Below are 17085 nucleotides of genomic sequence, written 5' to 3' on the forward strand. Positions count from 1 at the left end.
TTTGAGGTTTTCTTTTTGTTACCACTGTTTTAAAACTGCAGTACTTGGTAGCAGAAATTCTTTCTAAAATTATGTAGACTAAAGATGGGATCTAAATTACTGCATAATTATCTAATCAATTATTTTGAGAACTGGTTATCCTTACTCCAGGAGTGTCAGTTGAGCATTCTGTGTATTGTGTTGTAATGAAACACACTTCTCCTATCTAGATGTACTGAATGGCATGTATCAGGATTGAACAGTTGAACCTGTGACTTAAATGAAAAGCACAAAAACAGTTGGACATTTGTGTTTGGATGTTTTTAAATGTCCAATAACCCAATAATCTAAACTGCTGTGTGCTTTTGGGAAAAGTACTGTCACTTCTTGTAAATTATACAGTTGGTGGGCTTAAGAGCCATCCAGTATTTAACATATTTGGCCTTGTTCCAAATTTTTAATGCTGATCTTATTACTGAGTATTGTATGTTTTATTAAAAGGTGAACCTTCATTTTCTAGTCTAGTCAAACTTTTTTAAATTTTGTTTTGCAGTATAGAAATCACAGTCCTGGAAACTCCAAGAGAGGCTTTGGTATAGATTGCGCAATCCTATCTTGCCAAGTTTATATTTCCCAAATACTGGTAGCATCAGCACTGGGCAGTGTGGTGGAAGCAGTTGGTTCAGTTCGAGTCATCCCTATTGTGGCATCCATTGGTTCATTTCTTGGCTTTCTATCTGCCTTGTTTCTTGTGATATATCCTGAGAACCAGGAAGATCCAGGGGAGGAAGAGAATAGGGAGACTCTGATGGCATCTTCAGAAAGCAGTGGGAAAAATACAGAGAAGCCAGTTGTTTTGAAGCTGACGCGTAAAGGCACCATCTCTGAAGTGGAGATCGAATCAGCTGTGTGAATTGACACATCAGCAAAACATTCCAGAAATTTGTGATCACAAGTACGCATCAAATTTCCTGTTCTCCATTTTCTTCTGTAGTCTTTAACCCACCTTGTAGGAAAAAAAAGGCAAAAACTTAACCGCATTAGGTTCTGGTAAAAGTCTGCCCCAGAGACAAAATGGTTTGTTTCACAATAAGCAACATATTTTTAAACCAGTTTAAACAGTGAACATTTTCAGAACGTTTTGCTGCTTTTATGTACCAAAGGCTACAGTGAGGCATCAAGGGACTAGACAGATTTTTGACCCATTCAAAAAAAAAAGTCGCCTTGATCTACTGCATAAACATGGCATTTTGTAGCTAGTAAAGATTTTCTATTTTGTTGCAACAATTGATTTCCTAAAAGGCCCCACAATTTATTTTAAAATGGCCTATCTTAACATAATTGGAATGTTGAAATTGTAATTTTGACCACGAAGATGCCATTGAACATTTCCACACTAAAAATCAATTGGTAACAATCTACTTTTGGGCAATTTAAATTTGTTTTCAAACTGCATTATGCCAAATTTTTCTCCTTTGCGCATGCTATCCTCATCCAGGTAGACCATGAACATCTTTGCTCACTCTATAGAATATAGGAAGAAATGAGCAGCTGAATTTTCTCATGTCAGATGCATATTGTTAATTGGCTTTATCTGTTAACTATTGTGGTAAGCTAATTACAAAAAACAAGTTATAAATAACAGACAGCGTCTTTAGACAAGAGAGAATTTACTATAATCATTATCGGCGGTCTCTCGGAGTCAAGGATGATGTCCATCAGGCTTGGTGAGACTTCAGATGACGGAGGCCCAATTCTGGATCCACATGTTCTTCCGCAGTGAGGGCACGGAGGGGTGGAAACTGCAGCTCCAGGGTGGCTTCTTTCTCCTTTCTCTGCAGCCACCATTCCGCCTCACTGTTGAGTCACTGAGCTTGCATCTTGATGGACCAGGTTGTACCATGCCAAGCGATCAGCAGCATTCTCCTCCCAGTCAGTGGTGTTTATGCCTCCAAGCTTTAGAGTGACCTTGAGCGTATCCTTATACCTTTTGCTTTGGCTGCCTTTTGAGCGTTGGCCAGTAGAGCTGTGAGAAGAGAACCTGCTGAGGCAGGCGGTTTAATAAGCCAAGATTAAATATCTGAGAATTGTCTTGTGTCCAGTTCAACTGAAATGTTGGCCTCTAGTAATTTGAACCTATCCTATCAAGTACCTTTATTTGTTTTAGATAGCAACTGTCCAGGTTTTTCCTTTGAGAGTTCAAAAGCAGAAATTTGTTTTAATGCCAGCTTTGCTCATTTCTTTCATATCTTCACCTGAAAAAGTGAAGAACAAAACATCTGATGTGAATGCTAACATTGATTAAATCAGCAAAGACTAAATAGAGAACTTTCCCTGAAAATACAAATGGCTTACAAATTCTTAAAAGATCCTCACTGATTTGTGTAAAAGATCTGCTATCTTCATGCTGAACTTCCTGTACTCTGCTTTGCCTGGTTGTTGGCTGAGTTAAATATGGTCCAATTGTATATTTTTTCTCTCTTTCATCTAAGACTTTCTTCATAATGGGGCACATTTCTACAAGATGGGACCGGTCCTGCTAGTTCTCCCTCTGCAGGAACGAACTTCCATCTTTCAGACTGTCAAAACTGTTTCACCTCTCCCAGTGTGGATTCAGAGTTTTAATGTTGTTTGAGACTGCAATTCTGACTGAGGCATTTCTAATTGATAGTCCTAAAACTCTAGTCTTGAAGTAATAGGTTAGAAAATCATCTACTATGGAGGGAATTGTTTTAACACCCCCGAAATGACAGCTATAGGAAAACAGATTTGAGCAACAACTAGGATTATATTTTACTACCAGATGTAAGTTCAAGTGTCATTCTTTTGAAATTTGAGCTGGGGCCAAAGAAGCCTGAAACTAATATGGCCTGTTTTTATAGATACGATTCTGAAGTTGCTTAAGCTTTGCCTGTTGCTATCAGGACAAGACAGCAGAATGCAGCATATAATAATTTCTGCTGCACAAAAGCTCTTAATGCTGAAGTGAACGAGAACTACTTGTCAAAGCCTTGATATTTCCCGGATTAGTCTGGGCCGTACTCAGCCTGGTTTTAGATTGAGAAATGTAATTCAGAATGATTTTCACAATGTGCCGAGAAAGAAGGAAAATTGAGACAAACCACTGAGTTTTTGTTTTGTCGCGTGCAGACGAATCAAACAAATGTTGCAATAATTTATTTACCTACCTTTGCTGTAAAATAGACTTCTGAATGCATGAAGAAACTGTGCTGTGTCATCACCAGGAAAATAATAATGGCATTGTATGTAAAATCTATTGAAGTCCATCATAAATCCATTATTAATACTTGAAGTGTGGATACAGTGCAAGGACATGTGTTTGGAACAAAAGCACCATCTAGCCAAAGCAAATAGATATCAATAAATGACAAAGGAAGGGACTTTGCAAAAATTCTATAGTTCAACACATTGGTTCTATACCATCATGATGTTGACTACTGAAGCAAAACTCTGTGAATGTAGTATGCTTGGTTCTTGAATGCTTATGGCAATCCAACAAAAAATTGCACACAATTCTACATCAAGAAAGACTTTAAAATGTTTTTCAAGGTCCTATTTATTTTGCAATTATATTGTGAATTTTTTTGTATTTTAAAATACTACTGAACTTAGCAAATCCATTCAAACAGTGTCAGCTTGTGTTGGGTACAGTTTATATCTGAGCTCTTGTGATAAGACAATTATCCTTAAGAATTTTTAAAGTTCAAATTTCCATTTTATATTTGTACAGGAAAAAAATCAAAATGTAATTCTTTGATTTTGAGCTTGTCAAGAGTTTTAAATCTATTGCTAACCCATGCCCAGAAAAGTGGAACTACTAACTGTTTAAACAAAGATACTATAATAGACTTTGAGGATGAAGGTAATGGGAATGTGAAGTATTTTGAATACTCGATGCAATTTGTTGTGACATCTGTTCTATGTCAATGGGGGTGTGGGTTGAGGGTTTGCACGGGGAAAGCTATTCAAACAAGTTTAAATTTATTTATCTTGATAATGACCAGGATCTTAATTTGTTTTAATGGTATGACTTGTTCACCTTGTTTAATGCAAAGGATTTTGCCTGGCCACATCACTTGTAAGATGTGCCTAGTTGACAATGATCAATGTATAACTTATATGTGAACAAGTTGCAAATATGATTGTGATGTTTTGTGTATTCTGCATATTCAGATCTACAGCTAAAGCAATTGTACTTTTAGCATGTCTGTCTGTTTGTTTGAAAAAAATCCTCAATTGTGGAGAATGGCCTGGTTGCTTGCTAGTTTTTGTTAACATGCAGCAAAGAGATCACATTTGACCCATCCATCAACAACTGAAATATGCCAAAATGACAGTGATTGCTCCCAATTTGCACAGCATGTACATGGTGTTTCTTCTGTATATTTAAGGATTACCAAATTTGTCTATATTAATAGATCCATGGTTTTAGGAGGCTTTACTGTCACCTTGTAATTATTGAACTGCACTTAGATGGAATAGCAGAGGAAATACATCAAATGCCTCAAATTTATACCAATGGTTATACAAAAGCATCTCATTTTAAATATGGTTCCATAGTGAACTGGCCAAAAGACGACTGCTTTTTTAATCAACTTATTAAGTTGGGGCACTAGTAGCTCTTGCTGAGTGGAAATATTAAATGTGTTAAACACATGCTTTAGTTTTTAAAAAGGGATGAAAGCAAAGAATGATATGAGTGACTTAATGGCATAGACTTTATTTCTATATTTTCAAGCTTTTTTTTGTTGGAGGGATTTAAAATGAGTCATTGCATGAAACAGTGACTTTGTTCAGCACTTTCCATTTTAACTGTGTACTCAATTGATTTTAAAAGAAATTTAGAAAAAAGTTCTATTCTTCCATTATAGTGTTTCAATATATTATCTTTCATGAAGAATAAAAATTTCTGAAATTATTTTTGTCTGTTTGCACTTATTTTTACTGCAGTGTATCTCTTTCTGTTAATTTATTATATCCCTGTTCAATGCAGATTAGCCTTAAAATCAAGAATTGCTGACCTGTAAATCACTACTTGATAAATTTGTAGCTGAAGCGTCAACAGCATTGTGCAATGACATGGAAATGTACTGACAGTTGACCTGATTACAAAACATTAAGGCCTGTGTAGTATAACCTGGAATAATTTGCAGGCTGTTGAAGTTCAAATTGTAGTTATTGACTGGTTCCATTTGGTTTGTTATCTAAGCACTGATCGTAATTGTGTTTCTTGTCATTTAATTTTATTTTAAATTGCTGGTGTTTGTGCAGCAGTTAATGATTCATCTAGCTGCTCATTGACAGAGACATTGTTTTGTACTCTGTTCCTATCATCTCTTTCTCCCTTCTCCCCGTCCCCCGTTTTCACAGTGTGCCATCGAGTCTGTGAGAAACACCTGACTTACCTACCTAATCCCATTTACCAGCCCTTGGCCCATAGCCTTGAATGTTATGACGTGCCAATTGCTCATCCAGGTGCTTTTTAAAGGATGTGAGGCAACCCGCCTCCACCACCCTCCCAGGTAGCGCATTCCAGACCGTCACCACCCTCTGGGTAAAAAAGTTTTTCTTCACATCCCCCCTAAACCTCCTGCCCCTCACCTTGAACTTATGCCCCCTTGTGACTGACCCTTCAACTAAGGAGAACAGCTGCTCCCTATCCACCCTGTCCATGCCCCTCATAATCTTGTACACCTCAATCAGGTCACCCCTCAGTCTTGTCTGCTCTAATGAAAGCAACCCAAGTCCATCTAATCTTCATAAATGTTTCGTCCCAGGCAACATCCTGGCGAATCTCCTCTGCACTGCCTCCAGTGCAATCACATCCTATAATGTGGCGACCAGAACTGCACACACTACTCCAGCTGTGGCCTCACCAAGGTTCTATTCAACTCTAACATTGCCTCCCTACTTTTGTAATCTATGCCTCCTTTGATAAAGGCAAGTGTTCCATATGCCTTTTTCACCACCCCACTAACATGCCCCTCTGCCTTCAGAGATCTATGGACACACACGCCAAGGTCCCTTTGTTCTTCAGAACTTCCTAGTGTCATGCCTTTCATTGGAAGGAGTAATTTGACAAGGAAATTTTCAAAGTGTATCGACATCTCATTTTTCAGGGTTAAATTCCATCTGCCACTTATCTGCCCATTTTGACCATCCTGTCTATGTCTTCCTGAAGCCCAAGACACTCAACCTCAAGCACATGGCCAATCTTTGTGTCATCCGCAAACTTACTAATCCTATCCCCCACATAGTCATCTATGTCGTTTATATAAATGACAAATAATAGGGGACTGAGCACAGATCCCTGTGGTGCGCCACTGGACACTGGCTTCCAGTCACGAAAGCAGCCTTCTGTCATTACCCTCTGTCTCCTACAACTAAGCCAATTTTGAATCCATCTTATTAATACCCTGTATCCCATGTGCATTTGCCACTTTTATAAGTCTCCCATGTGTGACCTTGTCAAAGGCTTTGTTGAAATCCATAAACTACATCAACTGCACTACCCTCACCTACACACCTGGTCACCTCAAAAAAATTCAGTCAAATTTTTTAGGCATGACATCCCTCTGACAAAGCCATGTGACTATCCCTGATCAAACTTTGCATCTCCAAGTGGAGATGGATTCTCTCCTTCGGAATTTTATCCAATAGTTTCCCTACCACTGATGTGAGACTCACTGACCTGTAGTTCCCTGGCTTATCTCTACAACCCTTCTTCAATAGCGGAACCACATTTAGCTCTTCTCCAGTCCTCTGGCACCTCCCCCGTGGCCAGAGAGGAATTAAAAATTTGGGTCAGAGCCCCTGCAATTTCCTCCCTTGCCTCCCTCAGCAGTCTGGGACACAAATCATCCAGTCCTTGAGATTTGTCCACTTTTAAGCCTGCCAACACCTTCAATACCTTGTCACTCCCTATATCAGTTTGCTCAAGAACCTAAAACAAAAACAATTACCTGGAAAAACTCAGCAGGTCTGGCAGCATCGGCGGAGAAGAAAAGAGTTGACATTTCGAGTCCTCATGACCCTTCCACAGAACATGAGGACGCGAAACGTCAACTCTTCTTCTCCGCCGATGCTGCCAGACCTGCTGAGTTTTTCCAGGTAATTCTGTTTTTGTTTTGGATTTCCAGCATCCGCAGTTTTTTGTTTTTATGCTCAAGAACCTCGCAGTCTCTCTCCCCGAGTTCCATACCTTCAGCCTCATTCTCTTGGCTGAAAACAGATGGAAAGTATTTGTTCAACACTCCACCGATATCCTCTGGCTCCACCCATAGATTGGTCCCTAATGGGACCTACTCATTCCCTGGTTATCCTCTACCCATTGATACACTTATAGAACATCTTGGGATTTTGCCTACTTTTACCAGCCAGAGCTTTCTCATATCCCCTCTTTGCTTTCTTAAGCTCCACCCTGCACTTTCTGTACTCCACTAATGCCTCCACTGATTTGCTCCCCTTGTACCTGCTAAAAGCCTCTCTTTTCCTTCTCATCATATCCTGAATATCTCTGGTCATCCGTGGTTCTCTCGGCTTGTTACTCCTTCCTATCACCCTAGAGGGAACATGTTGAACTTGTATCCTCTGCATTTCCTTTTTGAACGTTTCCCGCACTACTGCTCTAGCTGTTCCCAATCTACCTTGGCCAGATCTGCCTTATTTTACTAAAATCTGCTCTTTCCCACACCCCGCCCACCACCTCCAAAATCCAAAACATTTTTTGCAATTTGTCGATTTCTTTGTCCATAACAAGTTTAAACTGCATTATGTTGTGGTGGCTGTCACTAAAATGCTCGCCCACCACCACCTCAGCCACCTGTCCTGCTTCAGTCCCCAGAATTAGGTCCAGCAATGCGCCGTCCCTTGTTGGACCCTCTACGTATTGACCTAAAAAGTTCTCCTGTACACATTTCAAGAAATCCACTCCATCCAAGCCCTTAACACTTTGTCTATCCCAATTAATGTTGGGAAAGTTGAAATCACTTAATATAATTACCCTATTATTGTTTTTACACACCTCTGCTCCTCGATTTCCCACTGACTGGGGGTTTATAATAAACACCTAACAATGTGGCTGATGCTATTTTATTCCTAAGTTCTACCCTCAAAGCAAGATATCATCTCTCCTTACTGCAGTAACTGACTCCTTAACTAATAATGCAATACCACCTCCTCTTTTACCCCCTTCCCTGTCTCGCCTGAAGATTCTATATTGAATGTTGAGCTGCCAATCCTGCCCCCTCTCTCAACCACGTCTCAGTGATGGCTATTATATCACAATTCCATTTGTCAATCCTCACCCTTAACTCATCTGTTTTACCTTTAATACTCCTGGCAACACACAGTCCTGGAGTCCCGTTGGCCACAGGAGTGCCTATCTGTTCCCCTACTATAAAATCCTTCTCTTCCTCCCTTCCTGTACAGACAGGCTGCTTGTGGTGCCAGAAGCTTGGCTCTCTCTGCATTCCCTGGAGGAACCAACATCCTCATCAGCCTTCAAAATGGAATACCGATTTGTGAGCAGGACACAAGAGGAGTCCTTGAACAACCTACCTGTTTCTCTTGGAGTGCCTGGTGGTCAACCATTCCCCTTCCTTCCTCAAGTCCCTTCAGCTGCGGTGTGACCAGCTCTGTAAACGTGCTATCCACGTTGCTTTCAGACTTGTGGATGCTCCACAGTGGCCCCAGCTGCCATTCGTGCTCTGAAATCTGAGCTTCCAGGAGCTGCAGCTGGACACACTTCCTGCACACATGCTGGTCCCAGGCAATAGGAATGTTCCCGGCTTCCCATGAGGAGCACACCACGGCTTTGAGTTCTCTTGCCATGACTCATCCCTTTAAATTAAAGCTTTGAAATCAATTACTCAGGGGCCCTTCTTTCCTGATCCTTGTTACTACAGAACTAAAAACCACAAAAAGATCTTAAACTATAAGCGATAAAAGTAGTAAATACTTACCCAACCTTACCAACTACTTACCAGTCATTCCTTTCCCTTGTAGCCTCTACTGCTGCAGCAGGGCAAGACCACTCTGAAGATTTAAGAAGTTGGATAGCAAAGAAAAAATGCAAAGAGCACCTCTTCCGCTCTGCACCAAATTCCCGCTCTGCACCAAATTGGTAATACTCGCTCTCTCTGGCTGTGTCTCACTCACGATGAGGTGTCTCCCCTGTTCGTGTGCAAGCATTGTCTTCCTCATCCTATGTTCTCTTTCCATTGGCTTCATCTTGTATCTTGACTCTTGCAAAGGGTAAAGTCACCAAATTTGAGCTGTATTTTATGCCTCCTCTGCGCCCCACCCCCCCCCCCCCACCCCCCCAAACACCACACCTGCCAGGTATGTTTTTGGCAGACAAGGACAATGGTGGCACATAACATGATGGGTGGTTAAGGCATACACTAGCCCACCCACCCTTAGGCTTATTGAGGCCCTTCAGTGGCCACTTGAGGACCTAAATCCCACCACTGCCATAAACACTTGGCAGTGGAAGGCAGATGAGAGTGAAAAGGCTGCCTTTTACCAACTTTGGTGAAAGGGCAAGAAGAAAGGGGGATGTCCTGTGCACACTGGGGACCCCTAAGATTGTGTCACCCTCCCTAATCCCTTCCCACCCAAAAAGCTGGGACTTTGCAGGGTCCGGTGTCCATCTATGATCTTCATGAGACTGCAAGAGCTGCTGGCCAATATGATTGCCTGGCAGCATTCAAGGGCTGAGGGGCAGAAGTCACATTCTGTTAGTTAAGACCACCCGCAGAGGGGTGTGAGGGAGAGTAATATGCCCTCTTCCCCACCCCCAGAAAAATTCGACCTTGATCTAGCAATACTTTCTTTGGGTTGCATCTTGCATCTAACTCGACAGTGTATATTTGCCTCTACCTTTGTTCCTCTTACCTAGTCGCTGTCCTTAAAAATGTCCCCACCAACCAACTGCCATAAGCTCCTGAATGAAACAAAATAAACCCCCAGACAATTCAGGGATTCTTCTTTCTGAATGCTTACAGTGAGTTGCACAATCATAGTGAATTGCACAAGCTGAGAACTTGTTCTAGAGGGTAATGACCCTCTCTGAATAGGAAAGCTTCTGATGACATCAAAGCTAGTTCTCCCTAACCTTTCTAATTCAAATAAGCTTCGTGCAGACAATCTGGATCCTTCATTTCAAACAACGCAATCAAATGTCCATGAGAGTATTAAGACCAAACTATCTGTGCCAATTGTTTATGACTGGGTTGTTAAACAATATAACAATCTAGTGACTCTAACTACCCAACTCCCTTCCCGACAGTCATACTTAGAAGCCCCTTTCCTGAAAACCCCCTCCCACCAAATGTTCACACCAGGCGCTACCTCCCAATTTAAGCCTGCTGCCAGACACCCCCTGCCCCACCTTCCCTGACTCAGGCCTGCCAACAAACTGGAAAGCACCACTTTATGACCCCATGCTAACATTGTAAATGGTTCCCTCCCTTCAGGTACCAGTCCTGGCCTTTCAAAAAACAACTCATGTCCCTCCCTCAACAAAAAAACACTATTGACTCTTCTGCCCTTGAAAACTATCACACAATTTCAACTTCCTTCCCTTCAAGTCTTTAAACATGTTATCAATTGACAAATCCATGTCCATCTTTCCTATTTGGAATTAAATCAGGTATCCATCCACGTCAAAGCAATAAATCAATGTCTGATTGTGGCAATTGCTCATTATCCCTCTTCATCATCCTCAGTTCTGTATAATGCTTTGACATGGTTGACCACACTGTCTTCCTGTAATTCCTTTACTCTGAATTGAGAAATAATGGAATTATATTGACTTGGATCTTTTCTTACCAACTGATTGCAGCAGAGCATAGTCAATAACGTATCACTTCCTGAATCCACACCATTGGCCTCTGGATTGAAACATCTCTCCTTCCTCATTTACATTCTGTCACTTGGTGACAACATTTAAAGTAATTTGGTCAACTCTGACATATACATTGAAAATGCCCAGTTTTATAGCTTCATTATCTCTCTCCAGTGTCTGTGGTTGTAGAGATTGCTTGCCCAATGACCCCAGTTTCCTCCAATTATATATGGAGAGGACAAAAGACACTTTCACCAGCTTATGCTACGTTTTGTTTCCATTACATACAATGGAGGTTCAAGCACCGGTGTATCCTACCTTCACTGTCTCTGTCCCTCCCTCATTCATACCTTTGCACCTCAAGACTTAGCTACTCAAATGCTCTCCTGGCTAGCCTCTATAGACTTCAGCTTCATCCAAAACATCTGCAACCTATCTTGCACCAAGTCCTGTTCATCTATCATCTCAATCTCCTCTATTAGCTCTGATTTTAAATTCTCAACCTCATTTCTAAATTCCTTAATGGTTTTACCGTCCCTACCTCTGTAACTTATTCCAGTCCTGTAACCCACCCTCTGAAATCTCTGTTCCTCTGACTCTGACCTGCTTGTATACTCAATTCCCTTTGCCCAATCTTTGGCAACTGTTCCTTCAGCCTACACCTCCCATCTCCCTCCACTCCTTTAAGACACCCACTTCTGTTAAAACCATCTTCATTCACTGAGCTTCTGGTTATTTACTAGCTCATTTGTTGTCAATAGCATGCTCGAAAAACAAAATTGAGCTGTGCCTTGGGATGTTTTTTTATGTTAAGGGTAATATATGATGCAAGTTATTGTTGCCAATGCTTCATTATTTTATAACAACTTAATCCACAGCACAGGAAAGCAACCCCACAACATAAGATTGTCCAATGTTAGAGAAAATGTCTGTCTATTATAAAGGTTGTAATAGCAGAGCATTTAGAAATGTGTCATATAATCAAGCAGAGTCAGCATGGCTTCATGAAGGGGAAATCATGCCTGACAAATTTATTAGAATTCATTGAGGAGGGAACCAATAGATGTAATATATTTGGATTTCCAAAAGTCGTTTAAGGTACCACACATAATATGACTTAAGATAAGAGCCCATGGTGTTAGGGGTAGTATATTAGCATGGATAGAGGGTTGGCTAACCAATACAAGACAGAGAGTTGGGATAAGGGGGTCATTTTCAAGATGGCAACCTGTAACTAGTGGAGTGCCACAGGGGTCAGTGCTGGGGCCACAATTATTTACAATATATATTAATGACTTGGATGAGGAAAGTGAATGTACTATCGCAAAAACTTGGCAGATGGAATATAATGTGGGAAAATGTGAGGTTATGCATTTTGACAGGAAGAATAGAGGAGCTGAATATTAAATAGAAAAAGCTGCAGCAGAGGGATTTGGGGGTCCTGTATGAATAACAAAAAGCTAACTTACAAGTTCAGCAGGTAATAGTGAAGGCAAATGGAATGTTGGCCTTTATTTCAAAGGGAATAAAGTATAGTTTTAGCAAGACTTCCCTGTTTTTATACAAGGCACTAGTTAGACTGCACCCAGAATTCTGAACAGTTTTGTTCCCCTTATCTAAGGAAAGATATAATGGCATTGGAGGCAGTCCAGATAAAGTTCACTAGGTTAATCCTGGGTATGGAGAGATTTTCTTATGAGAAGAGATTGAGTAGGTTGGGCCTGCCCTCATTGGCATTCAGAAGAATGAGAGGCGACCTTATTGAAACATAGATTCTTGGGGGCTTGACAGGGTAGATGCTGAGAGTTTGTTTCCCCTTGTGGGAGAGTCTAAGTCCAGAGGGCATAATATCAGGGTTAAGAGTCGCCCATTTAAGACACACGAGGAATTTTTTCTGAGGGTAGTGAATCTGCGGAATTCTTTACCGCAGAGAGCTATAGAAGCTGGGTCATTAAGTATATTCTAGGCTGAGAGAGATTTTTAATCAGTAAGGGAATCGAGAGTTATGGGGAAAAGGCAGGAAAGTGGAGTTGAGGATTATCAGATCAGCCATGATCTCATTGAATGGCAGAGCAGACTCAATGGGCCAAATGGCCTACGTCTTGTGGTCTTACACAATGATGTGAGATGGACAATTTAACATCAAGGTGTGTCAAATTCTGGTTTACTGATTGTTTTGGTTATTCAGTCATTCCATTTATAAAGCATTGACCAAACTTGTTTGAGTACTCACTTTAGAAAAATTAAGGCATGGCTCAACGTGTAATTAAAACGCAACTAAAATTCTCTTCGGGACACACCATGACCTGCCTGATTGCATAGGAAGTGCTTCAGTCATGGCAAAGTTAGAGGCTGTGTGAGGGAGGGCAGATCCTTTAAAATTTTCTGGACATGTTTATAGAACCCAGTTGTATCAGCAAAAAATTGCAACACCCCAAAGTATCACAATGTGCTGATCCACACAGTTCCATGTTATCATCTGTGCCAAGACCCCAACATGACAAGCTAATGGGTTAGGAACAGGAGTAAGCCATTCAGTCACTCTGAAGCCTGTTCCACCATTCATTAAATCATATCTGACCTGTAACTCAACACCATTTATTGGCTTTTGCTGCTTATCCCTTGGTATCCTTAACAAAAAAATCTAACTATCTCAGTCTTGCAAAATTATCAATTAACCCCAGGAGTCAGTTTTTTTTTAGAAGGTTACAGATTTTCTCTTCCCTATGTGGGTCCTGGACTTCACTACTAAATGGTCCATCACTAATTTAATGTTCCTGGAATGAGGGGATTGTCTCTTGGGGAGGGATTTTGAATTCTAGGGAATATTGGAAGAATGAGGTGTGATCTAATTAAAGTATATGAATAAAAACAAAAAAACTGCGGATGCTGGAAATCCAAAACAAAAACAGAATTACCTGGAAAAACTCAGCAGGTCTGGCAGCATCGGCGGAGAAGAAAAGAGTTGACGTTTCGAGTCCTCATGACCCTTCGACAGAACTTGAGTTCGAGTCCAAGAAAGAGTTGAAATATAAGCTGGTTTAAGGTGTGTGTGTGGGGGGGCGGAGAGATAGAGAGAGAGAGAGGTGGAGGGGGGTGGTGTGGTTGTAGGGACAAACAAGCAGTGATAGAAGCAGATCATCAAAAGATGTCAATGACAATAGTACAATAGAACACATAGGTGTTAAAGTTAAAGTTGGTGATATTATCTAAACGAATGTGCTAATTAAGAATGGATGGTAGGGCACTCAAGGTATAGCTCTAGTGGGGTTTTTTTTTTATAATGGAAATAGGTGGGAAAAGGAAAATCTTTATAATTTATTGGGAAAAAAAAAGGAAGGGGGAAACAGAAAGGGGGTGGGGATGGGGGAGGGAGCTCACGACCTAAAGTTGTTGAATTCAATATTCAGTCTGGAAGGCTGTAAAGTCCCTAGTCGGAAGATGAGGTGTTGTTCCTCCAGTTTGCGTTGGGCTTCACTGGAACAATGCAGCAAGCCAAGGACAGACATGTGGGCAAGAGAGCAGGGTGGAGTGTTAAAATGGCAAGCGACAGGGAGGTTTGGGTCATTCTTGCGGACAGACCGCAGGTGTTCTGCAAAGCGGTCGCCCAGTTTACGTTTGGTCTCTCCAATGTAGAGGAGACCACATTGGGAGCAACGAATGCAGTAGACTAAGTTGAAGGAGAAATTGTTCAGCGTGAGAACAAGTTCAGCCAGACGGAGGAGAGTAGTGGTGGATGGTGATTGTTCGGGCCTCTGTTCGAGGAAGAAGCTAAGGGCCCTCAGACCATCCTGGTGGGGGATGGAGGTGTAGAGGGATTGGATGTCCATGGTGAAGAGGAAGTGGTTGGGGCCAGGGAACTGGAAATTGTTGATGTGACGTAAGGTGTCAGAGGAATCACGGATGTAGGTGGGAAGGGACTGGACAAGGGGAGAGAGAAGGGAGTGCTCAGCAAAGGACTTAGTTTCATACCCTTACGCACTCACCTCAATGAATTTCGGGCTCGGCATGATACTGAACCCTTCTTCCGCCGTCTTCGTCTCCGGGCTCACTTCTTTGGGCAGGAGTCCTCTCCCAGCTCAACGGATCCTTTTATCCATCTCCAATATTCTCCCTCCACCTGGACCCCTCCCTCTGGATTCTTACCTTATCTCGATCTTTTCATTGAGAACTGTCGGTGCGACATTAGTCGTCTCAATTTCTCTGCTCCTCTCACCCATTCTAACCTGTCTCTCTCTGAACTTACTGCACTCCATTCTCTCAGGTCCAACCCTGACATTGTCATCAAACCCGCTGACAAGGGTGGTGCTGTTGTCTGGCGCACTGACCTCTACCTCGCGGAGGCTGAGCGTCAACTCGCAGACACTTCCTCCTACCTCTCCCTGGACCATGACCCCACCACTGAACATCAAGCCATTGTTTCCAGGACTATCACTGACCTCATCTCCTCTGGGGATCTCCCTCCCACAGCTTCCAACCTGATAGTCGCCCAACCTCGGACGGCCCACTTCTATCTCCTACCCAAAATCCACAAACAGAACTGCACCGGTAGACCGATCGTCTCAGCTTGCTCCTGCCCCACAGAACTCATTTCTCGTTATCTTGACTCCCTTCTCTCTCCCCTTGTCCAGTCCCTTCCCACCTACATCCGTGATTCCTCTGACACCTTACGTCACATCAACAATTTCCAGTTCCCTGGCCCCAACCACTTCCTCTTCACCATGGACGTCCAATCCCTCTACACCTCCATCCCCCACCAGGATGGTCTGAGGGCCCTTAGCTTCTTCCTCGAACAGAGGCCCGAACAATCCCCATCCACCACTACTCTCCTCCGTCTGGCTGAACTTGTTCTCACGCTGAACAATTTCTCCTTCAACTCCTCTCACTTCCTCCAAATGAAAGGTGTGGCTATGGGTACCCGCATGGGCCCCAGCTATGCCTGTCTCTTTATGGGGTATGTGGAACATTCCTTGTTGCAGTCCTACTCCGGCCCCCTTCCACAACTCTTTCTCCGGTACATCGATGATTACTTCGGTGCCGCTTCATGCTCTCGTCGGGACTTGGAAAAATTTATTAATTTTGCTTCCAATCTCCACCCCTCCATCATTTTCACGTGGTCCATCTCTGACACTTCCCTTCCCTTCCTTGACCTCTCTGTCTCAATCTCTGGTGATAGACTGTCCACCAATATCCATTACAAACCCACCGACTCCTACAGCTATCTCGACTACAGTTCCTCACACCCCGCTTCCTGTAAGGACTCCATCCCATTCTCTCAGTTCCTTCGCCTCCGTCGCATCTGTTCCGATGATGCTACATTCAAAAACAGTTCCTCTGACATGTCCTCCTTCCTTAACCGAGGTTTTCCACCCACGGTCGTTGACAGGGCCCTCAACCGTGTCTGGCCCATCTCCCGCGCATCCGCCCTCACGCCTTCTCCTCCCTCCCAGAAACATGATAGGGTCCCCCATGTCCTCACTTATCACCCCACCAGCCTCCGCATTCAAAGGATCATCCTCCGCCATTTCCGCCAACTCCAGCATGATGCCACCACCAAACACATCTTCCCTTCACCCCCCCTATCGGCATTCCGTAGGGATCGCTCCCTCCGGGACACCCTGGTCCACTCCTCCATCACCCCCTAATCCTCAACCCCCTCCTATGGCACCACCCCATGCCCACGCAAAAGATGCAACACCTGCCCCTTCACTTCCTCTATCCTCACCGTCCAAGGACCCAAACACTCCTTTCAAGTGAAGCAACATTTCACTTGCATTTCCCCCAACTTAGTCTACTGCATTCGTTGCTCCCAATGTGGTCTCCTCTACATTGGAGAGACCAAACGTAAACTGGGCGACCGCTTTGCAGAACACCTGCGGTCTGTCCGCAAGAATGACCCAAACCTCCCTGTCGCTTGCCATTTTAACACTCCACCCTGCTCTCTTGCCCACATGTCTGTCCTTGGCTTGCTGCATTGTTCCAGTGAAGCCCAACGCAAACTGGAGGAACAACACCTAATCTTCCGACTAGGGACTTTACAGCCTTCCAGACTGAATATTGAATTCAACAACTTTAGGTCGTGAGCTCCCTCCCCCATCCCCACCCCCTTTCTGTTTCCCCCTTCCTTTTTTTTTCCCAATAAATTATAAAGATTTTCCTTTTCCCACCTATTTCCATTATTAAAAAAAAACCCCACTAGAGCTATACCTTGAGTGCCCTACCATTCATTCTTAATT

At 42.7% G+C, this 17085-nt stretch overlaps 1 protein-coding gene across 6 annotated transcripts in view; it reads left to right on the plus strand.

Moving 5' to 3' along the window:
• LOC121278900 (solute carrier family 45 member 4-like) overlaps nt 1–4918 on the plus strand; it is an 80744-nt gene extending 75826 nt beyond the window's left edge. For 5 of the 6 annotated variants that reach the window (XM_041189407.1, XM_041189413.1, XM_041189411.1 and 2 more), the window contains exon 8: nt 533–4918. In XM_041189407.1, coding sequence (XP_041045341.1) covers nt 533–892 — 360 coding nt within the window. In that variant the 3' untranslated portion in view covers nt 893–4918. The remainder of the gene's footprint in view (nt 1–532) is intronic. The other variant, XM_041189409.1, reaches the window with a different exon arrangement.
• The last annotated feature ends 12167 nt before the right edge of the window (nt 4919–17085 follow it).

The sequence above is a fragment of the Carcharodon carcharias genome, chromosome 6 (assembly GCF_017639515.1).
Source record: "Carcharodon carcharias isolate sCarCar2 chromosome 6, sCarCar2.pri, whole genome shotgun sequence".
Taxonomy (NCBI): domain Eukaryota; kingdom Metazoa; phylum Chordata; class Chondrichthyes; order Lamniformes; family Lamnidae; genus Carcharodon; species Carcharodon carcharias.